Consider the following 21,586-nt stretch of genomic DNA (forward strand, 5'->3'; position numbering starts at 1 on the left):
ATCATCCAGGAGTTATGACACGCCTAGAACAGGGTAGGTGGCAGGGCACTTGGATTTGTTTGGTTTTGTTTGTTTGTTTTGTTTAGTTTTTTCACTTGGATTTGTTTTTAACTCCCCAGAGGATGTTGCTCATTCGTCACTCGGAGCCAGCGCTTGACACTTCCTGGAAACCCCCGCACTTCTAGAGACTGTCGGGAGTATCTTCAGGAAAATGACCTGAGATCAGCGCTAAAGCGTTACTATGGACACTCGGAGGTGGGGGAAAAAGCTGTGCACACCCTCAAAGCGTCACTGAGACGTAAGTCACCTGGCCTAAGGAGGACCCCTTCCCTACCCAGCCCCGCCCAAAGCCAGCGATGGGCAGATAGGCGACGCTCTCCAATCATAGTTCCGGAAAGGGGAGGACGGTAAAAATCTTCAATCACAGCTTGCAAGGAGATTGATGTGTCTTTCCACCAATCATCCCCGAGGCGCGACGGGGTTGTCGGGATGCTGGGCGAAGCCAAAATGGAGCCATCTGTGAGATGAGGGTAAAGCTGTTGTTGCCGGCTGCGTCTGTCTTCCCGCCCCAGCATGCTGGTGCACTTTTTTCGGGCCGGGATTAGGGGCAACCCTGTTCCAGGCAGGTCGCTGTTTTCTCGCCGACTCCAGACATTCTCGGCCGTCAGGTAAAAAAAAGACAGTTCCCCGTAGCCCGGGCCATTGACCAGCGGGCAATGCGCGGGGCCCGCCGGGAGATGGAGTCCCGAGCTCGCGCGAAGCCTGCTGGGAGCTGTATGCTACCCGGACCAAGGGTGGAATGTCACTCCTTGGGCGTTGGCCTCAATTGTTTATAGCGACGGTCAGAGTGGCAGAAAGAGGCTCTGTGCGTCGCTTCTGCGTGTCGGATTGACCGGAGGCCTCAGGATCAATGGCCACGCCCAGTCCGCGCTCCCCACCAGGGGGCACCACTCCCGGCCTCCTCCGCTCTGTTGGACTTGATCAGGAGATTGGGACAAAAATTCTTCAGTAACAAGAGACATTTAGTATTCGTAGTGCTTCCGTGACTCAAAGTGAGCCCATCAAAAGTGGTTCTCGGGCCAGGGATTTAACTTAGTGGTTCCGCCGCCTGCCTCACAAGCGCGAGGTCCCGAGTTAGATCCCCGGTACGAAAAAAATAAAAAGTGGTTACTGAGCCAGATGTGGTGATGCACGCCTGTAAGCCCAGCTCTGGGAAGCTGAGGCAGGAGAATCCCAAGTTCGAGCCCATCCTGGGCAATTTAGGGACTTAGTAAACCCTGTCTTGAGGGTGTCTTGTTTTTTTTGTTCTGTTTTGTTTTTGGTTTTGGTACCGGGGATCGAACTTGGGAACTTGAGCTTGCGAGGCAGATGGCGGAACCACTGAGCTAAACCCTGGCCCTATCTTTTTTGGGGGGTACCAGGGATTGAACTCGGGTTCTTGAGCTTGCACAGCAGGAGGCGAAACCACTGAGGTAAATCCCCCGCCCTCCCTGGCCCTATCTTGAAGGAGTTTTGTTTGGTACGGGGGAATGAATCCAGGGTCTTTGCTCCTTAGCCTTTTTTTTTGTATTTTTTAACAGGGCCTCTAAGTCGCCAAATTGCACCAGCCCAGATTTGCAGTCCTCCTGTCTCAGCCTCCCACAGTACTGGGATTACAGGTGTGCGCCACCACACCTGACAGAGAGTCCCTGAAAAAAGGAAAACAAAGAAATGAGTGGGATGTAGCTCAGTGGGAAGGACTTGAGTTCAATCCCCAACAACAACAACAAAAAGTAGTTCCTGGATCTAGAGATTTTCAGCTGGGAACAAGAATCAATTGTAATTCATTCTTGGCAAAACACTCTACTCTTGTTGGTCCAGAGAGAAGAAAAAATGAGAAACAAGGATTTGGAAACTACATCTTAAAGGTCGATGCTTTGTGAGATGGGACCGATTCCCTTCTAATCCTCCAGGGAATAACCTGAGGACAAAGCAGGACCGTGGCCAAGGGTGGGTGGCTACAGAGCTGTGTCCCTCAGAAAGCTGTCTAATTGATGGAGGGAAGGCAGGGCTGGGACAAGCTAGAGCCAGAAGTACTGGTGGTGGGAAGTAATCCATGAATTCTTGGCAATCATCAGGCCCTTCTTAGAGTCTTAGTTTGGAGATGAGAGAAGCTGGAAAGTGGCTTTGGTAAATTATTAAACGATTTGAAAACAGTCTTTAGGAAAGAATAAGAAAGGTGTTGACATTATTTGAACCAGAAGGAAACCCAAGGAAAGACATGACACCCAGGGGTATGTGTGTTCACTAGTCAGTGCTTTTCAGTGGATGAGGAGGTGAGTAGACAGTATCAGAATATATGTTTAAAAATCAGAGAAAGTATTATTTTGTGAAACCTTTCCATTTTGTTGTACTGGGTTGTATTGGGATGGTGCACAGGATTGCAGTGTAAAATATTGGCTATGGTAATTCTAAACTTTTGCAAAGTACTATAGTAGTCAAGTTATACTATTCGGCATCTCTACTGAGGACTTGCTTGCATTCAACAAACAAGCATGTCCTCTCCATCTGTTATGTACCAGAGCTTTGCTGCATATTGGGACATAAATACAGCTTCCTGCCCTTCTGAGAAGATAGAGTCTAATTGGAAAAACAAAATAATTACACAGGAAAGGAGGAGAGTGAGATTCCCTATGGATAATGTAAGACAGAGATCAAACATGCTGTAAAACAAGACAAAAACCAGGCAGGTGGAATGGGGTAAAGGGGAGGCATCATACAGAGGTAGCAAGAAGCATAGGCCTCCCTGAAAGCAAGGGAGGATGAGATGAAGTCTGTAATTAGAAGGGCGTGGGAATACCAAGACTGTGGTGGTAAAGAAGAAACCTCACACTGTATGCTTTTTAAAAAAAGCCTTTCCCTGTCGCTAGTCTCTTGGATCTTTGTACATCCAACCATGCCCTCTTGGCTAGCTAACATCTGTTTCTAACCTGCTTCCTCTAGCCTGGCATCCTGCTCCAGCCCACTCCCTTCTGCTACGGCCTTTGAATTTAAATCTCATATCACACCACAGCCTAAAAACCAGGATAGCCAGGGATATAGCTCAAAAAAAAAAAAATCTGGAAAACTAGGCTGGTCCTGAACAGTCCTCCTACTCACTCTGTGACATCCAGGTGCTTCTAGAACTAGGAATGACTAGGCCGGGGATTTAGCTCAGTGGTTCTGGTGCCTGCCTCTCAAGCGCAAGGTCCCAAGTTCGATCCCCGGTACCAAAAAGAAGAAATAGGAATGACTGCCCCTCGCCAAGCCTCATGTCTCCTCCTGTATTCTAGGCCTTGCTGGGCATGGTGGTATACACCTATAATACCAGCACTCAGGAGGCTGAAGCAGGAGGATCACAAGTTCAAACCCAACCTTGGCAGTTTAATGAGGGAGACTCTGTCTCAAAATTTAAAATAAAAAAGGGCTGAGGATGTAGCTCAGTGCCAAGGCTCTAGGTTCAGTCCTCAGTACTGAAAAAAGAAAGAGGAAAGAAAAAAAAAGCCAGGTGTCTTAGTTACTCCCCTCATTGCTGTGACAAAATACCCAATACCCACAATGTAAAGGAGGAGGGCCAGGGATTTAGCTCAGTGGTTTCGATGCCCGCTGCGCAAGCGCAAGGACCCCAGTTCGATCCCTGGTACCAAAAAAAAAAAAAAGGGTAATAAAGGAGGAGAGGGGTTTTTTTGGTGGGGGGGGGGTGTTTTCAGGCTGGCCTTGAACTCACTGTGTAGCCCAGGCTGGCCTCAAACTTGCAGCAATCCTCCTGCCTCAGCCTCTCAAGTGCTGGGATTACAGGTGTGCACCACCATGCCTGGCTAGGAGAGTTGGATTTTTTTGCTTTTTTTTTTTTTGGTACCGGGGATTGAACTTGGGACCTTGCACTTGAGAGGCAGGTGCCGGAACCACTGAGCTAAATCCCTGGCCTAGGAGAGTTTTATTTGGCTCACGTTTTCAGTTAATCGCTGGCTCCAAGGCAGGAAAGTTTGGTGGAAGGGCCTGGGTGGAGGAAAGTTGCTCCTGTCATGGTATCCACGAAGCAGAAGATTCAGGAAAATGTAACCTTCAGGTCACGCCCACACCCCTTCTTCTGACCAGACCCTACCTCCTAACAGCAAGTCAGCTATAAACCCCTGCAATCCAGTCACCTTCTAAAGGTCTCACCTATGAGCCCATGAGACTTTAGGGGGACATCTAGATAGAAGCAGGCATGGTGCCGCACACCTGTAATCCCAGTACTTGGGAGGCTGAGGCAGGAAGATGACCATGAATGAATTCAAAGCCAGCCTGCTATATAGTGAGTTCAAGGCCAGCCCAAACTACATAGCTCTTGAGACCCTGTCTCAAAAAAGAAAAGAACAGCCCTAAGAAAGGTAAACCCGAGGGCCTGAAGAAAGAGGAAATGCTTTCTTGGTCAGTTGGACAGCTGGACCTCACCCATTGTCCCTTCTCTCCCAACAGGTCCCCAGATGGCCACCTCAGCTCCTTCCTGCTCAGGGCTGTGGCCCAGCTGCGGTCACAGCTCCGGGCCCACCTCCCTCGAGTCCCACCAGCCACAGCTCCCAGTCAGAGCTCCTCTGCCTGGTGCTGGGTTGGGGGGGCCCTGCTGGGACCCATGTTGCTGTACAAGTGTCCCCGCCTCTACCTGAGGGCACTGTGTGAGGGACAAGAGGCCCCTCCTGCCCACCCCATGCCCCATGTCTCGCACTCCCAGTTTAACTGGAAGCTCTTCTGGCAGTTCTTGCGCCCCCACCTGCTGCTCCTGGGTGCCGCCATTGTGGTGAGGCTTTCCCCACTCTTCAATCCTGGGGACAGGGAGGATGTGGCTGCACAGGGACAGCAACTCCTGCCTCACAGAAGCAGCAGGGCCTGGCCTGGGGTTCCAGGGGCAGAGGGTGCCAGGAGGACCTGCACAGGGGTCAGCGCAGTCAGAAGCCTGGGCTTTAAGTCTCATCCGCAAGAGCAGCCAACCTGTGGCCACTACTGAGCATGCTCAGTTGTGGGAGGGAAAGAGTATGGCTGCCCTTCTCCAAGCATCTGTCCCCTCTGTCCTGCCCTGCTCCAGCTGGCACTGGGTGCAGCCCTGGTGAATGTCCAGATCCCTCTGCTCCTGGGCCAGCTTGTTGAGGTTGTGGCCAAGTACACCAGGGACCACGTGGGGAGCTTCGTGTCCGAGTCCCGGAACCTCAGCACCCACCTGCTCCTCCTCTATGGCATCCAGGTACAGCAGGGCGGGAAACCCCAGCACCGAGGAGCCTTCCTGGGTGTCCCTGAATGCTCTGGCCTTTCTCGCAGGGACTGCTGACTTTTGGGTACCTGGTGCTGCTGTCCCACATCGGTGAGCGCATGGCTGTGGACATGCGCAGGGCCCTCTTCAGCTCCCTGCTCCGGTACTGCCCACTGCATGCTGTAGGCACGGGTAACTGATGGCCCCCGGGAGGGTGCGGGAGCTGTTGAATCCTGAAGTGATGTCTTCTCTCTCCTGCTATCTCCGCCCCCATGTCCCACCACCAGACAAGACATTGCTTTCTTTGATGCCAAGAGGACAGGGCAGCTGGTGAGCCGCCTGACGACTGATGTGCAGGAGTTTAAGTCATCCTTCAAGCTTGTCATCTCCCAGGTCAGTGTCCCCATGCTCCCTTTCGTATTCACCAGGCAGGCCTGCCAGGCCCAGCCCAATCCCAGGCCCAGCGCCGGGGCTCCCTGCTGCCTGCAGAGGGTATGTGAGAGGACATGGATGTCTGGTCCATGGAAGAGAGGTGCTGAGGTGAGCGCAGCCAGGGTCAGGAAGGCTGCTTCTCCCATGTGGGAAGCCTCCCCAGGGTGCTAACCAGCGTCGCCTGCCCTGACCCCAGAGTGCTGATCGCTGGCCGACCCTGAGCTCAAGCACACTGACGCCCTCCCCTGACTCACTACGTCACCATGTGCCCGTGGCTTGTGCTGGACCTAGGCTCCTGGCAGCCCATGGCTGGCATCCCCATGCACATCTCTTGATTCGGATCTAAATCAGTAAAGCAAGTGCGGTCTGCTCACTGGACCCCAGCTGGTCTGAAAGGGTCCTGTTCGGTAACCAGTGACTGCCACCTGGCTTCCCCAAGGCAGGGCCTTGCCGCAGCACTGGTGCTAGATGGCCTCTTGTCTTCCTTCCCCTGCCCAGGGGCTGCGCAGCTGCACCCAGGTGGCTGGCTGCCTGGTCTCACTGTCCTTGCTGTCCCCACGCCTTACGCTGCTGCTGCTGATTGCCACACCCACCTTGATGGGAGTTGGCACCCTGATGGGCTCAGGTCTCCGAAAGTTGTCCCGCCTGTGTCAGGAGCAGGTACTGGAATACCTGGCCACCCTTCCCTCACCTGGTGTCCCAGGCCTGCTGTCCCCATCAGTCCCCCCATTGCCAAACTCAGCTTCTTGTTTCCCGGACTTCACTCAGGTTGCCAGAGCCACAGGCGTAGCAGATGAGGCCCTGGGCAACGTCCGGACAGTACGCGCCTTCGCCATGGAGCAACGAGAAGAGGAGTAAGTCCTGGGAGGCCTGTGGTGACCGACATGACTCCCACACAGCTCCCCAGCCCCACATCCCTGCCCATTGCATCCTGAGCTCCTGCCCGGCCTCTCTCCCCAGACGCTACAGAGCAGAGCTGGAGTGCTGCCGCTTGAAGGCAGAGGAGCTGGGCAGAGGCATCGCCTTGTTTCAGGGCCTTTCAAACATCGCCTTCAACTGTGAGTGAGGGCCCAGGTCCCCCCTGGGGAGGGGATATGGGGCTGTGCAGGTAGGAGCAAGAGCAGCGAGGGCAGCACCACCTGCCCCTGGTCCTCAGGTGATCGGGCTCCTTCATTTGCCAGGTGCCCGTGGGAGGGCAGTGGGCATTGTTACCTGGAACTGCAGTAGGGTCTGCAGGGCCACCTAGGAGGACTGGGAGGTGAGCCCTGTCCCTCCTTTCCAGGTGACCACTCGGGTGCTCACCAGATTCCTGTCAGCTGATGACAGAGCAGGGCTCGTCCCAGCCCCCTCGCCTCATCCGTCCTTTCCCACAGGCATGGTCCTGGGCACCCTGTTTGTCGGTGGCTCCCTGGTGGCTGGACAGCAGCTGACAGGGGGAGACCTCATGTCCTTCCTGGTGGCCTCCCAGACAGTTCAGAGGTGAGTGAGGCCATTCCTGTTCCTCCAGAGCACTGCCTGGGTGGAACAGGGGTCCCCACGTGCTCTGGGGGGCTGCCCCCCCCGGAAGAGCCCCAGGCCAGTTCCCTGGCTCTACACCCAAGATGCAGTTGGCATCCTAACCTTCTACATAGTCACAGATATCCTTGTCAACCCTTTTTTGTTGGTTCAGTTTTGGGTTTTTGAGACCAAATCTCACTAATGTAGTCTGGGCTGGCCTTGAACTCACTATGTAGCCAAGGCTGGTCTTGAACTCTTGGTGACCTTCCTGCCTCAGCCTTCTGAGGCATGCACCACCACATCCAGTTTAAAATTTTTAATTATGTTAAGTCCACATCAGGTTAACCTTACCCTCCTGACAATTTTAAGCACACGGTTGAGTCGTGTCAAGCAGGTTGACAGTGTCACACAGCCGTCATCAGCACCGGCCTCCTGCAAAAGTGAGCCAGCACCCACTGAACACTGGCCCGGTCCTCCCTCTGCAGTCCTGGTACTGCCTTGTCCTCTTGGCATCTCTGACTCCGATTCTGTCTGCTCTGGTGGGGACCACAAGGCAGTCACACACCATTCATCCTTCTGGGGTTGGGGACCTCAACTAGTCTCTCTGTCCTCTGAAGGCCAAGTGGTGCTCTCAGTGTGTGATAAGCTCTTTAAGGGCTGCCCTGTCCTCTTCCTGACCATTTCCTGAGATGGGAAGTGGCCCCCGCCCCTGCCAGTCCCACCCTACTGCCGTTTCCCACTCTGCCCTTCCCCACACTTAGCGAGACTAATACGTAAATACAAAATTTACGGGGAATTACTGGGAAAAATAACTAAAGAGTGGCTGTGCTATAATAAGTGATTAGAGTGAAAACTGTATTACCATCAGCCAAGTCATCAAATAAACGTCACCTTAGGTGGCTCCTGCCCCAGGTCCCTCCCCCACTGGTACCCACCCTCCATCTGGAGGTGATTCTGGTGGTGCCCCTGTCCCTGCCCAGAGTCTATCTTGCCACTGTTGTATGTTTGTGGTATTTGGGAGGTTTTTTTCAGATAGTCCCACTGTGTAACCAAGCCTGGCCTTGAACTTGCAGCAATCCTCCTGCCTCAGCCTCCCGAGTGCTACGATGACAGGCATGCACCACCACACCTGGCTTGTGGTTTTTTACAGACTCTCATATCCTGGGCTTACTGTGCTAACTCAGAGGAAGAGGAGACAGACTCCCGTTATCACCCCAGACAGAAGCACCCTTTCTTGGCCCATGCAGCGTCCTGCAAGGCACATTGGCCCCATCTCTGTGGCTACACAATCCCCACCCCTGCCCTGCTACCCCCTACCCCCAACCTTGCATGCTTGAAGCCTCTCTTGTCCTGGGTGGCTCCTCCCTCCTCCAGCCTGGGAACTGTTCCCTGGGGTTAGGATCCAGATACTCTGACCGCAGGAGAGGTGGAGCTGGGTGTCTTCTGCTCTCCACACACCATGTGCTGGCGCCCCCAGTGCTGACCCAGTTTCCTGAACAGCCATGTTTGGCCTCTCCAAGCAGGATGATGTTTCTATCCTGAGGACCCCCCCCAGGAAACCTGCCAGCCCCCTTAAAATCAGCCCTGGGCTTACTCCCTGAGCCCCTGTCCCCTCTCTGGCCTGAGGACAGACTTGTCATCTCCCCACTTCGTTGCTCAGCTGTTTAGCAGAATTAGGATCAAGCTGCAGTAGCACCCGGGCCCCGCCAGGCACCTGCACAAATCAGGGAGCTGCTGTTTCCTTCTGATTGTACATGCAGCCAGGGGCACGCATGTCAGTCAAGGGGGACATGGGCACACCAGGGCAGCCCCAACCTTTGGGCCCATCCCAAGTGTCCTTTTTGGCAGCACTGGGGCCAGGCCCCACCTGGGCAGATCACAGCCCGCATCCTGCGGTATCTCTAAGCAAGGTCATCCCGCAGCAGCAATGAGTCATGCGCGTCTTGGGTTTCAGTGGCGGCCCCTTTGCCAGGCCATAATGGCTTCCAGAGCTCAGTGGAGCTCCCCCCGCCCCCAGATAATTCTGGGCTCCTCCCTGCCCTGTCTCCCCACTCTTCCTCCAAGTGCAGATTGCTTCCTGCCAGTACCATTTCCTGTGAGCGCTAGGGATCCTCCCTGCCCCCACACTGGAAGAAGTGAGTCCCTCTGCCCAAGAGTCACTGGGGAGTCAGCCTTTTCTCTTCTCAGAGCAGACCCTGCTTACTCCGTGGTGCACACACGGTCATGGGTCAGCAGCCGGCCAGTCGAGGACCCATGAGTAAGCAGCTGTTGACTCATCTTCCTCCCTAGCATACCAGCCCTATCCCCAGCCCTGCTGGGACAAAGGAGGTGACCCACTGTCTAGACAGATAAACACCCATCCATCTCCCACACTTGCACACCTGCAGGCCAGCCCACAGTACACATTTGGTCGGGGAGTTTTGTTTTGGGGTATCCCCAGAGTTCTCCCCTGTGACCCCGTGTCTTTTGTTTTCTTTCTCTAAACAGACTTCACTTCCTTTGTGTTTGTTTGTTTTCTGAGATGAGGTCTTAGGTCTCACCTCCCACTGTAGGCCACACTATCTGGATCTCTGCCAAGAGCATCTATGTTGTCACTGGGGCCCAGGCAGGGGGTCATGGGTGAGCAAGGGTCCCTCCTCCTGAACCTCTGTCATCCCTTGTGCTGTGAGCCACCTTCACCCTGCACCCTGGGGTCAGGGTGGCACACTGATACCTTCCTAGGCCCCATCCCGTGCCCACTGCCTCCTGGAGCTCCCTCCTGGGTCCTGGGATAAGTCAGGTTCTCTCTCAGTTGTCACCTCACACCACCCAGGAGGGGCCGAGGCTCAGCGGACTTGTGTCCTGAGGTCCCACGTTCCTGCAGTCCCAGGTCTGGGGAGACATCTCTGCACTTGGCCTCAAGTCCCTATATTCCTTGTGTCCCTCGCTGTGTCCTTCCTCTCTGCCTCTTGTCCCCACCTCTCCCAACCCTCTCTCCTCCCCGCAGGTCCATGGCCAACCTCTCTGTTCTGTTTGGTCAGGTGAGTGGGAGTGTCGCCACATGGGCGCTGGGGTCTGGGCTGTGGTTCCATCCTGGGCAGGGTCCTATGTGCTGCCCTGGCACCGCCTATGGCTGCATATGGGGTTCTGAAGCCCCCAAAATCACAGTCTGACTCCACGGAGATGCCCCATCCTACCTCACACAGATGCTGGATTCCCCTGCAGGTGGTGCGGGGCCTCAGTGCAGGCACCCGAGTCTTCGAGTACATGGCCCTGAGTCCCTGCATCCCGCTGTCAGGGGGCCACAGCCTCCCCAGGGAACAGCTGCATGGCTCTGTCACTTTCCAGGATGTCAGCTTCAGGTCAGCATCAGTGGGCAGGGCAGTACTGGAGGGGAGTGGCCAGAGGTCTGGCCAGACATCCCTATAGCCAGGCGTCCTTGGAGGGGCACAGGGTGGTTCAGTAGGGTGCAGGGGCATGAAGGCTGGGAGCCTACCCTGACCCAGGCTCCCTTGACCCCCAGCTACCCCTGCCGACCTGGCTTTGAGGTGCTGAAGGACTTCACCCTGATGCTGCCCCCTGGCAAGATCGTGGCCCTTGTGGGCCAGTCTGGGGGAGGTAAGGGAGTCCCTACCCTATCCCCAACCCCCTCCGAGTCCTCCTGCAGCCACTGGAGCAGGGTTGAGGGCAGTGAGCCCAACCCCCAGTGACCCCCTGCCCTGGGCTGTGCTCACGGCCACAGGGTCCCCTTGCCTGGGATGGTCCATATGATCTCCGCCTCATTCCTGCCCAAACACCCCCACCCCCAGGAAAGACCACGGTGGCTTCCTTGCTAGAACGCTTCTACGACCCCACGGCTGGCATGGTGACACTGGACGGGCACGACCTGCGCACACTTGACCCCTCCTGGCTCCGGGGCCAGGTCATCGGCTTCATCAGCCAGGTGTGGTCTGAGGCTGGTGTGGCCCAAGGCATGGCTGGACTCTGCGCTCCCCTTCTGCCTCCCCTCACCCTCTTTCCTGGCCTCTCCCTCACCATCCCATGGCTCCCTGTGGGGAGGCTCAGGCCACCTCCACGCTTCTTGGCCATGCTCTGGTCCAAAGTGCCCCTGTCAGCTGTTTGTCCCCACCCACTAAGCCCAGTGAGCAGCCAGTCTGCCAGTGAGCAGTGTTCGGACTGGGGAACAGAGCCACACCCTCAGCATCCCACAGAGGAGAACCGCCTATACATGGGAGAAGCATGGTTTTTTGAGACAGGGTCTCACTATGTAGTCCAGGCCGGCCTTGAACTCACTATGGAGTCCAGGCTGGCCTCGAACTCATGGCGATCCTCCTGCCTCTGGCTCTTGAGTGCTGAGATGACAGGCATGCATCACCATGCCTAGACTTGATTGACCTTCAACTTTGAACTTCAGACTCCCTAAGATCCCCCAGCAGGGATCCAGTCAAAACAGAGTCTTCTAGCTGGGGCTGGTGGTACATGCCTATGATCCCAGCACTCAGGAGGCTGAAGTAGGATTGTTTCGAATTCCAGGCCAGCCAGCTACATAGTGAGACCCTGTCTGAAAAAAACCAAAAACTAAAAAGAGTCTCCTGACGCAGGTATCACTCAGGGGTGGACTCAGAATGTTGCCTGTGGACTCCATTTCTGTGTCCTCCCCACCAGGAGCCAGTCTTGTTTGGAACAACCATCATGGAGAACATCCGCTTTGGGAAACTGGAAGCTTCTGACGAAGAGGTATATGCAGCTGCACGGGAGGCCAATGCCCATGAGTTCATCTGCAGCTTCCCTGATGGCTACGACACCATCGTGGGTGCGTCACAGGGTCACAGGCCCTAGGTGGTATGGCACAAGAGACAGTGTCCCCTGTGGGCAGTGTGGCTCTTCAGGACTGAGGGCAGCAGGGGTGGCAGGAAAGAAAGACCAGACCCATGGGAGGGGACACAGGCAAGGTCTGGGCTGTGTGGCTCAGGCATAGCAGACCACATACGCAACAGACACAGGTGGGGCTTCTGTGACAGAAAGTGAGATGACAGGACCCTGGCCACAGACACGAGTGAGTCCTGGGACCCAGAACCTTCTCAGAGCCTGCCAGACCCGAGGACTGGAGGACCAGGGAGTCTCACCTTGTACCTTTCCCCATTCTGGCGCCCATTTCTTTAGGTTCTCTTAATTTTTTAAAGGTGTCATGCAATGTCACAGGGTTGTAGGGATACACAGTGGCCCCCTAGGGCATGCACACTGTAGTCTGCAGCTTGGGTGTTTCTCTTGAGCATTCCTTGTCTTAGTCTCAGGCCGTATGTACCGTCAGTGTCTTGGCTGCATTGCAGGACTTCCAGTGCCTCTCAGGACAGGAACATCAGGGTTCTTAGTCCTTTCCAGTTGGCCAGAGCACCAGCCTTCCAGGCTGTGGCCGTCTCCTGGCAGGGGAGGTCCCAATATCTCTCTCTTTTTTTTTTTGGTACCGGGGATCGAACTCGGGTTCTTGTGCTTGCGCAGCAGGCTGCGAAACCACTGAGCTAAATCCCCGGCCTTCGATGTCTCTTGGGCAGCACTTTCCTTGTCCCTCGGATCCCAGCACACTCTCTGCACACTGGGGCTTCTCAGGGTATCTGCATCACTGACCCGGGACCCTGCAGCTATCTTGGGGTTCCTTGAGATTCTTTCTGGCTCCCAGGCTTTCACTTCTGTTATCCTCTTGGGCTTTGAATCCCCTGTGCCTGGAGTGTCCTTACTCCAGAACCATGTTTGGGCACCAGATCATAGCCACAGCGGCCCACCTGGCCCTGAGGCCCTGCCAGGCAGAGGAAGCACATTTGGCAACTGCTTCCCATGCACCACGCGTCACAGCCTGTGTGTGCACTCATTCGCACAGGACTGTGGGACTGGGGAGCTGACAGGTGTCACCCCACCCTCAGAGAGGCAGGACCACTACTGGGGGACCTCAGGGGCTGACAGGTGGGGGACTCAGGGACTGGAAGGAAGGACTCAGCGCCCCTCTGCCGGCTGCCCCAAGTGCAGAGCTGAGGATCACTTTGGGCCTGTGCCCCACCCTCTGCCTCCCCAGGTGAGCGAGGCACAACCCTGTCTGGTGGCCAGAAGCAGCGCCTGGCCATCGCCCGGGCACTCATCAAACAGCCCACAGTGCTGATTCTGGACGAGGCCACCAGCGCCCTGGACTCAGAGTCTGAGCAGGTGGTGCAGGAGGCCCTGAACCGGGCCAGTGCTGGCCGCACTGTGCTGGTCATCGCCCACCGGCTCAGCACTGTGCGTGCGGCCCACTGCATCGTCGTCATGGCCAATGGCCGGGTCTGTGAGGTCAGTCTGGGCTGGAGGGTGGGACAGCGGGTTAGGGATGGCTGCAGCCACCAACAGAGGGATGGGCGGTGCAGCTGGGCTCCATGAGCGTCTGGCCTGGCCCTTTAGACAAGCTCCACCTCTTGAGCCCAGGAAAGTCCAGCTGTCCCAGAGGCTCCCAGGAGCGAAGGGAAAAGTAGACAGCTCTGGGGACAGGGCTGGCCACCTAAGGGCTGAGCCGTACAGAGGCTGCACCAGGGGCCCTGAGGGATCAGCCAGGAGCAGCTCCTGGGACAGCATGTGGGCTCGGACACAGGAGTTGGTGGGTGTACTTCAGACCTCCCCTGAGCAGGGAAGTGGCACCAAGTAGATCGCTGTGCCCAAGGCATTTTCTTCCAAGGGTCCCCATAAGAGACGCTGGCTTACATGATGTGAGCCCAATGGCTGGTGAGGGAGGCCACCCTCCCGGGTGCTGAATGGGCATGTCTGGGTGACCCTTGGGCCCTCCTCCTGTCTGCAGGCTGGGACCCACGAAAAGCTCCTGAGGAAAGGCGGGCTATATGCCGAGCTCATCCGAAGACAGGCCCTGGATGCCCCACTATCATCGGCCCCACCTCCGGAGACCCTGAGAGACCCCCAGGACCGCTGGCCCAGGACCTGAGAGGGACTCTGAGTTCTGGTCACTGCCAACTGCCAGCGCCAGGCCTGGGGGACTCGCAAAGCTGAGTCCCTGGACAGCTGGCATGTTGGGGTGGCTGGCACTACTTCCCCCTAACACACAATAAAGCTGCTCCGTGGCCAGGCTGGGAGGCGGGATCTCTCCCATCATTCTGCCCTTGCTGTCTACTGCCTCCCTTCCTTCCTACCCGAGCTCCATGGTTGTTGGGGCTGATGGGCCAAGGTGAAACCCCACCCTTGATGTTGTCCAGCCCCAGCTCCAAGGAATTTCAAACACCCAGGGCTCTTCCCCCAGCCAGGGCTTCACTTGCCTCACTCATCTAGCCTAGGGACTGACGCCTACGCTCCTGGCTCCTATCCCACAGCTCCCTTCCTTCACTGCCTACCCCCATTGCCTCAGCCTCCAGTCTGGATTTCCCTTCCCACTACTGCCATGGGATCAAGGCCTGCCGGGGCCGCTCTTGGTCAGGGCAGGATGTGGGACGGGTGGGCCATTCCCATAGGAAGTACCCCACCTGCTTCACTGGACACCACTGCCCTGCCCCTGTGCCTTGAGTCTTCAACCCAGTGAGACTGAGGCCTGCTTCCTGCTCCACTGAAGGAGACTAAAGGGGACCAGATACACCTAATCAAATGAACCTGTGGCCCCATGGCTGAATGGGGCAGGCATGGGCCCCTGGCAGCTTCTGCAGGGCCAGGCACATACGAAGGGCCCTTGCACTGAGCTGGTGCCCAGGACAGAGCAGTGAGGCCCTCAAGTCCCTGTGCTACTGCAGCTGCATCAGCCCTCATCCATGCACAAAGCTCATGGCTTCCTGCCTTGACACTGCCCATGTCACTCCCCACTGAGAACCCTTCTCTGTCTGGTCGTGTCTGGGTAAAGGCACTCCACAGAGCCTGCTCCCCAGGGTAGGAAGAGGGGGTGTCAGTTGCACCTCCCCAGCCCACCAGGCATTTTGGACTCTTCTATGGTACAGAGGGGTGGCTCCATTTCCCATGGGGCGAGGGCAGCGGTAAGTACAGACCAGAGGCTGCTGCTGGAAGGCCATCCTGGAAGAGGCAGCAGCGGCTCAGGGCACAGTATAGGACCAGGTGCTACTATGAGGACATGCCATGCCAGCCACAGCCCACCTACCTGGATGGTGTCGTAATCTCACCTCAGCCTTGCACCAGCAGCTACACAGTAAAGATGAGCAGCCTGGCTGCGCTTCGTTTTGAAAGCCTCTTCCAGGAGTTAAGTGGGAACCAAGGCTATAATCCCAGTGCTCAGGAGGCTGAGGCAGGAGGATCACAATGAGTTCAAGGCCAGTTTGAACTACATAGAGTCTCAATTTTTAAAAAATTATATATATATATATATATATATATATATATATATATATATATATATATACTCACACACACATATAATGAAGAGCTGGGTGTGGTGGCTAATGCCTGTGATCCCAACACTCAGGAGGCTGAGTCAGGAGGATCACTGTGAGTTCCAGGCAAGCCTGGGTTAAATAGTGAATTCATAGCCATCCTAAGTTGCATAGCAAGACCCAGTCTCAAAAAAAAAATCAGGGCCAGGGATTTAGCTGAGTGGCACGCCACCTGCCTTGCAAGTGCAAGGTCCTGAGTTTGATCCCCGGTACCAAAAAAATTTTTTAATTAAAAAAAAAAAATCACAGTGTGGTAGACTCAGAAAATGGTCACATCTGTGGTACAAGCCACCATATTCATTCAGTCAGTCAGTCAGTCCCAATTGTGCACCTATCCTGTGCCCCTGAGACTACCACACCCCGGCAGAGCCCAGGACAGTCCCCAGGTAGCCTGAAGGCTTCTCAGAGGAACAGTTGAGGCACAGTGTGATCATGTTTTGTTGGGAAAACTTTGTCCCTACCACTCACAGCCAAAAGCCACCAAGGTGAATCTGGTGACCTCCAATGTATTTCAAATGAGATGAAGCAATAATAAACTTCCATAAATCAACAAAGACAAGCCTGCTTTTTTCTCCGTCCTGCAGGAAGTGTCACCAATTCCCAGGTACAAGGCACAGATTTCAGGTTTGTGTAGGCCACAGGCCCCTGCACTGCCTGGCCCCCTGTGGCTCTGAGCCCGGCCACAGCTCTCCAGTTGGGCCCAGCCCCCACCCTATTTCAGCCTCACCAGCACTGGCCTTTCGGACAGCGACTTCTGAGGTCACTGCTGCAAGGGCGGATGCCCCCACCCAACCCCTCTTACAGGTCCTCAGCTGGCTGGGTGTGAAGTCCCTTTGCTTAGAAGCAGCCCTGGGAGGGGCGGGGGGGACAGATGCACTCTCTCCCATGCTGGTGGAAGCACAAAATGATAGAGCTGCTATGGGGGGAGTTTGGTGACATCTGTCAAGTCACCACTGCGGTGGCCTCTTGACCTGGCCATTCTAGTTCTGGAAGTCTACATCCATGTGCTGGTATTGGTAGGGAGTGTTTGTGCTAGAAAGACTGGAAACCCCCGCTGGTCCTCAGCAGGGGGAGTGGTTAAATGAACCTCACCATATCACACCATGGCACAGTATGCATCCACTTCAAGAAGGGGTTTCCCAGGTTCTGGGTATCAGGGTCTCTCGGATATGTTCAATGGAAAGGGGAAGATGTGAAATCACAGGGAACCCCTGGCGCCTAGAGGGTGGTAGGGGGGAATGCATGTTACCTGGGGGTGGGACCAGCCTCATGGGCAGAAGGTTCTGAGTGTGGGGAGGTGGGATCTGACTCTTTAGGGACAGAGGGACCCCCCACAAGATAGGGGATCCCTGGTGTGAGACCTGAAGAAGGCCCTGCCCATCTGGTGAGGCCTGGGATACTGAGGGCACAGAGAGGAGAGATCTGCTAATGCCAAACTTCCCACCACTCTCCAGCCTGGTCAAGAGCCAAGTCTACTCCGCAAGAAAAGATAATCACAGGTGGGGCTAGTCAGGGGCTGGAGAGCAGAGGGAGGGGCTGAGCCAAGGTCAGTGACTGACCCCAGGCCAGATGGGCAGGGGCTGCAACTGGGAAGCTGAGGCCTCCGTGAAACCCCCAGCCCAAAAGCACCCCAAGCCCCAACTTATCTCTGACTCTCTTTAAGCCCTCCCCAGGACCGCTGTGGTTTCCTCCTGGCTCCTCTAGTTTCTGACAGCAGCGGCCCCCCCCACTGTACTAATGGCTCAGCCTGGGCTCCAGGGACCTCCCCGCCCCCCAGACTGCTCTGCTGGCCCCCAGGCCCCCCTCACTGCTGAAACCCAATCCTCTGCAGCAGCTCCAGCACCACTTGACACAGCCCCGCAGCCCCTGCTTGCCACCACTGCCTGCGCCCTACCTGGTCCCTGCTGCAGAGCCCAGCGCCGAGCCACCGCCTATTTCTGGGGAAGGCCAAGCTGGACCCACAGGTCACCTCTTCCCACCTCACCAGGCCAGTTCCTCCCCTCGTCTCACCTTGGCTCCTCTCCCACCTCTCCTCTGCTCGCTTCACCCTCTGGCCCCGGCCTGGCCACACCTGGCCACCTGAATCCTGCCTCGCTGCCCTTGCCAGTCCCGCAGCCCACCCTAGCTCCCTCCGAGCTGCAGGCCCCCTCTCCACCCTCCTCCTCTCTGGCTGCAGCCACGAAGAGCCCCTCGGGGATGGAGGAGGCTCGGAGAACCGCCTCAGACCTCCACGTGTTCGCCAGCAGCTGCACGCTGCACGGGCTGGGCCATGTCTTCGGTCCTGGCGGCCTTACCTTGCGCCGCGGGCTGTGGGCCTCCGCGGTGCTCCTGTCGCTGGCAGCCTTCCTCTACCAGGTGGAGGAGCGGGTACGCTACTACGGGGAGTTCCACCATGAGACTGCCCTGGATGAGCTCGAGAGTAGCCGACTCACCTTCCCAGCCGTCACCCTGTGCAACATCAACCCGCTGCGCCGCTCACACCTCACTCCCAACGACCTGCACTGGGCTGGACCTGCACTGCTGGGCCTGGACCCTGCTGAGCACGCCGCCTTCCTACGTGCCTTGGGCCAGCCGCCCACACCGCCGGGCTTCATGCCCAGCCCCACCTTCGACATGGCACAGCTCTATGCCCGCGCCGGCCACTCGCTTGAGGACATGCTGCTGGACTGCCGCTACCGAGGCGAGCCCTGTGGGCCTGAGAACTTCACTGTGGTGAGCTGGCCACCCCAGCTGTCCTGCCCAGTGATCCACCCTCCCCTGGGGTCCTCCCCAGTCAGGGAACCGCCCCACGGTGCCATTCTGCCTCCTTCCTGTCTCCCAGCTGGCCAGCACTGTACAGGGCGCAGCCACTGATCCCAGCTGGCTGTGCAGGCCCTGCTTCTGTGTGGGGCCCCTTGTGGGACCATCCTGGGCCAGAGGACCTCTCTCTCTAGGGGGAAGGGACTTGCTTTCCTCTCCCTCTTCCGTGTTCTGCCGGCTCGAGGAGGCAGCTGCCTGCTTCCTTTCCTCCCCATCCCAGAAGGAAGACTTACCCTGGGCTTGGTGGGGGTGGAGGGGCTGGAGTGGTAAATGGGCGCTAGAGAAGGCTCCACTACATAGTACAGGGCTTGGGGCATCAAGACATGGGCTTCGGAATTCAAAGGGAAGACCCAAATGGAGCCCAAGGGGCAAAGGCCCAGGCCCTCATGCTTGTCTGGGGAGAGGGCTGTCATGTCCTGTCCCCCGGCCAGATCTTCACCCGAATGGGGCAGTGCTACACATTCAACTCTGGTGCTGGTGGGGCAGAGCCACTGACCACTTCCAAAGGAGGTGCTGGCAACGGGCTGGATATCTTGCTGGATGTGCAGCAGGAAGAGTATCTGCCAGTGTGGAAGCCCACGGGTAGGGAACGCTCAAGTGGGGTGGGGTCGCCTTCATGAAAGACCATGGACAAGGGTCCCGTGTGGTGCAAATGGGATGCAAATGGTATGTGAAAGGCTAGAGAGGAAGATGAGGAGGGGAGGAGGGGCTGGGCGGGACTCCAGAGCATGTGCTTTCTACAAGCAGGAGCAAGTGCGGCTCTTCAAGCCCTGGGGAGAGGGGGCTGCCAAGGGAGGTCCCCCACCCCGGGATAGGGCTCAGACCACAAAGGCCCCTGCCTGCAGATGATACCCCGTTTGAGGTGGGGATCCGAGTGCAGATCCACAGCCAGGAGGAGCCTCCTGTCATCGACCAGCTGGGCTTCGGGGCAGCCCCAGGATACCAGACTTTTGTGTCCTGCCAGAAGCAGCAGGTATCCTCAGCGAGCCCCCGAGTCCGCCCCATCTCCTCCCTTAGGCCGCACTCCCCGCTTCTAAACCACAGTCCCTCTTCCCGGCTCCAAACTCCAGCGACCTCTCACACTGTCCCAGATCCTCCTTAACCCTATCCCCGAACAGCTGAGCTTCCTGCCACCGCCCTGGGGCGACTGCAGTTCCGCATCTATGGACTCCGACTTTGAGGAACACTCTGATCCTCTGGGTCCCCCCAGCCCCAGTTCCAACCCCAGGCCTCCCTATAGCCTAATGGGGTGTCGTATGGCCTGCGAGGCCCGCTACGTGGCTCGGAAGTGCGGGTGCCGGATGATGCACATGCCGGGTAAGGAGCTGGGGTCCGGGTCCTGGGGTGGGGGGACCCGGGGTGCGGATGCTCAGGATCCTGCGTCCGTCTCCTCCTCGCACTCCAGGCAGCCCGCCCGTGTGCAGCCCTCAACAGTACAAGGATTGTGCTGACCCGGCCCTGGGTAAGGGACAAGGTTTCCCACCTCTCTGCCCCGCTCCGCCCTTGGCCCCGCCTTTGATCCCATCCTAGCCTCCCCACCGCGCTGGGTCGGCTGCCCTGACTCCGGCCTCCGTGGCCCGCAGACGCCGTGGTGCGGAAGGAAACGTGCGCCTGTCCCAACCCGTGCGCCATCACGCGCTACGCCAAGGAGCTCTCCATGGTGCGGATTCCGAGCCGCGCCGCCACCCGCTACCTGGCCCGGAAATTCAACCGCAGCGAGGCCTACATCGCGTGAGCCGCACCGGGGCGGGGTGGACTCCTCCAGTCCAGGGTTCTGCGGGCCTGACGGGCCTGGTGTGCACAGCCGGGGTCAGACCCAGGACCCATCAGCACGAGCTCTGGAACTCAGAGGGTGCCCGGCGAAAACTCAGACCCATTTTCTTGCAGAGAGAACGTGCTTGCCCTTGACATCTTCTTTGAAGCCCTCAACTATGAGACAGTGGACCAGAAGAAGGCTTATGAAATGTCGGAGCTGCTCGGTGTGTGCAAAGGGCCTGGGGTTGTGGGTCCGGGCCCGGCAGGGGGCTGAGTTGACGGGCACCCTGCCTTCACAGGTGACATTGGGGGCCAGATGGGGCTGTTCATCGGAGCCAGCCTGCTCACCATCCTAGAGATCCTAGACTTCCTCTGTGAGGTGGGTCGGGGCCCGGCTGGGGGAGGGGAGGAGTCGGTCCTCTAGGGCCCAGGAAGGTGTACCCTGGCCAGCTGCCCCTGTTGCTGGTCCCCAGGTGTTCCGGGACAGGGTACTGGGGTACTTCTGGAACCGAAGGCGCTCCCAAACGCACTCCAGCATCAATCTGGTAACAGTGCCCCTCCCCTCCCCTGCCAGCTCTAGCGGGGTGCTAGGCCCCCACCCAGAACACCTCTGACCTCCCCCTCTTCCTCCTGCAGCTCCAGGATGGGCTGGGCAGCCATGGGACCCATGTTCCCCACCTCAGCCTGGGCCCTAGGTAACACAAAACAGCCCCCTAAAGTCCGGGGAGGAGGCACAGGGCAGCAGTGAAGACGCCTACTCCAGCCTGTGGTGTCTCTCCAGGCCTCCCACCACTCCCTGCGCTGTTACCAAGACACTCTCCACCTCCCACCGCACCTGCTACCTGGTCACACAGCTCTAGACCTACAGTCCAGGGGCTGAGGGCCACCCCTCCATATCCCAGTCACACCCCAGCCTGTGCATCTGTGCTGTCTCTGCCCCAAATAAAGCTTGAGTGTGTCTGTCTTGTGTTCCTCTTACAGGACAGAGGCTGGCCAGGCTGACGGGCCCTCCTCAGTCCAGAAGTACCTACCAGCCATTGTGAGCTGGATGTGCTTCACAAACATTGGGGCCCTGGGCCCAGGGCGACTTCCCAAGTCTCTAAAAGAGGATGGTAGTATCAGGGTATCAGTCATTTGCACCTTAGTGCGAATGAGTTTATGGACATCTGAGGAGGACCCTCTCCCCAAGCCCAGAGGTGGGGGAGGCAGAGTGTGGTCAGTGGGTGCTAAGTGTACTATCAGGGCACAGCTGGAAGGGAGCTCCCACCCTGAGCCCAGCGAGCAGGGGAGAAGGCAAGGGGCTCTTCCACTTATAAGAACACAGACCGGTACCCTCCTTCGAAAGCCATGGTCTCTTTTCTCACATTTGGGACCAGGCACGGCACACAGCCTGTCTCCATGGAAATAGATTTCTTTTCTTTTTTGTGAGACAGGTCTCTATGTAGCCCAGGTTGGCCTCAAACTCTCAGCAGTCCTCCTG

At 57.1% G+C, this 21,586-nt stretch overlaps 2 protein-coding genes across 7 annotated transcripts; both read left to right on the forward strand.

Moving 5' to 3' along the window:
- The first annotated feature begins 231 nt into the window (after positions 1–231).
- Abcb8 (ATP binding cassette subfamily B member 8) lies at positions 232–14,283 on the forward strand. Of its 5 annotated transcripts, none has more exons than XM_004860391.4 (17): positions 239–668; positions 1,581–1,658; positions 4,480–4,798; positions 5,084–5,239; positions 5,314–5,408; positions 5,533–5,638; positions 6,176–6,337; positions 6,446–6,531; positions 6,638–6,735; positions 7,051–7,156; positions 10,161–10,194; positions 10,379–10,515; positions 10,677–10,771; positions 10,963–11,096; positions 11,819–11,966; positions 13,221–13,471; positions 13,971–14,283. In XM_004860391.4, exons 1-17 carry the CDS (start codon positions 574–576, stop codon positions 14,109–14,111), a joined length of 2,241 nt encoding a protein of 746 aa, XP_004860448.2. In that variant the 5' UTR covers positions 239–573; the 3' UTR covers positions 14,112–14,283. The 5 variants fall into 5 exon arrangements, with proteins under 5 accessions (XP_004860450.2, XP_004860448.2, XP_004860449.2 ...); XM_087207813.1 differs by lacking the exon at positions 239–668 and adding an exon at positions 1,106–1,472; XM_004860393.4 differs by lacking the exon at positions 6,176–6,337 and having other exon boundaries at positions 232–668.
- Positions 14,284–17,358: 3,075 nt separating this feature from the next.
- On the forward strand, positions 17,359–21,066 carry Asic3 (acid sensing ion channel subunit 3). 2 transcript variants are annotated; one of them, XM_087207814.1, is made up of 11 exons: positions 17,359–18,264; positions 18,783–18,933; positions 19,197–19,324; positions 19,443–19,668; positions 19,757–19,813; positions 19,935–20,082; positions 20,239–20,330; positions 20,406–20,485; positions 20,580–20,651; positions 20,743–20,801; positions 20,888–21,066. In XM_087207814.1, the coding sequence occupies exons 1-11, from the start codon at positions 17,749–17,751 to the stop codon at positions 20,964–20,966; spliced, it is 1,608 nt and encodes a 535-aa protein (XP_087063940.1). In that variant the 5' UTR covers positions 17,359–17,748; the 3' UTR covers positions 20,967–21,066. The 2 variants fall into 2 exon arrangements, with proteins under 2 accessions (XP_087063940.1, XP_012933472.3); XM_013078018.3 differs by having other exon boundaries at positions 17,361–18,264; positions 19,470–19,668.
- The last annotated feature ends 520 nt before the right edge of the window (positions 21,067–21,586 follow it).

This window comes from Heterocephalus glaber, unplaced genomic scaffold (genome assembly GCF_053883595.1).
Source record: "Heterocephalus glaber isolate CG9 unplaced genomic scaffold, H.glaber_assembly_v1.0 deba00000818, whole genome shotgun sequence".
NCBI classification, from domain to species: domain Eukaryota; kingdom Metazoa; phylum Chordata; class Mammalia; order Rodentia; family Bathyergidae; genus Heterocephalus; species Heterocephalus glaber.

Excerpts from the sequence above, each read along its gene's own strand:
- Asic3 (XM_087207814.1), top strand. The coding sequence starts at position 17,749 with ATGGAGGAGGCTCGGAGAACCGCCTCAGACCTCCACGTGTTCGCCAGC. Across the intron at positions 20,331-20,405 it reads TGAAATGTCGGAGCTGCTCG|GTGACATTGGGGGCCAGATG; the intron begins GTGTGTGCAAAG and ends CTGCCTTCACAG. Across the intron at positions 20,652-20,742 it reads CGCACTCCAGCATCAATCTG|CTCCAGGATGGGCTGGGCAG; the intron begins GTAACAGTGCCC and ends TTCCTCCTGCAG.
- Abcb8 (XM_004860391.4), top strand. The coding sequence starts at position 574 with ATGCTGGTGCACTTTTTTCGGGCCGGGATTAGGGGCAACCCTGTTCCA. Across the intron at positions 5,240-5,313 it reads TCCTCCTCTATGGCATCCAG|GGACTGCTGACTTTTGGGTA; the intron begins GTACAGCAGGGC and ends CCTTTCTCGCAG. Across the intron at positions 5,409-5,532 it reads CTCTTCAGCTCCCTGCTCCG|ACAAGACATTGCTTTCTTTG; the intron begins GTACTGCCCACT and ends TCCCACCACCAG.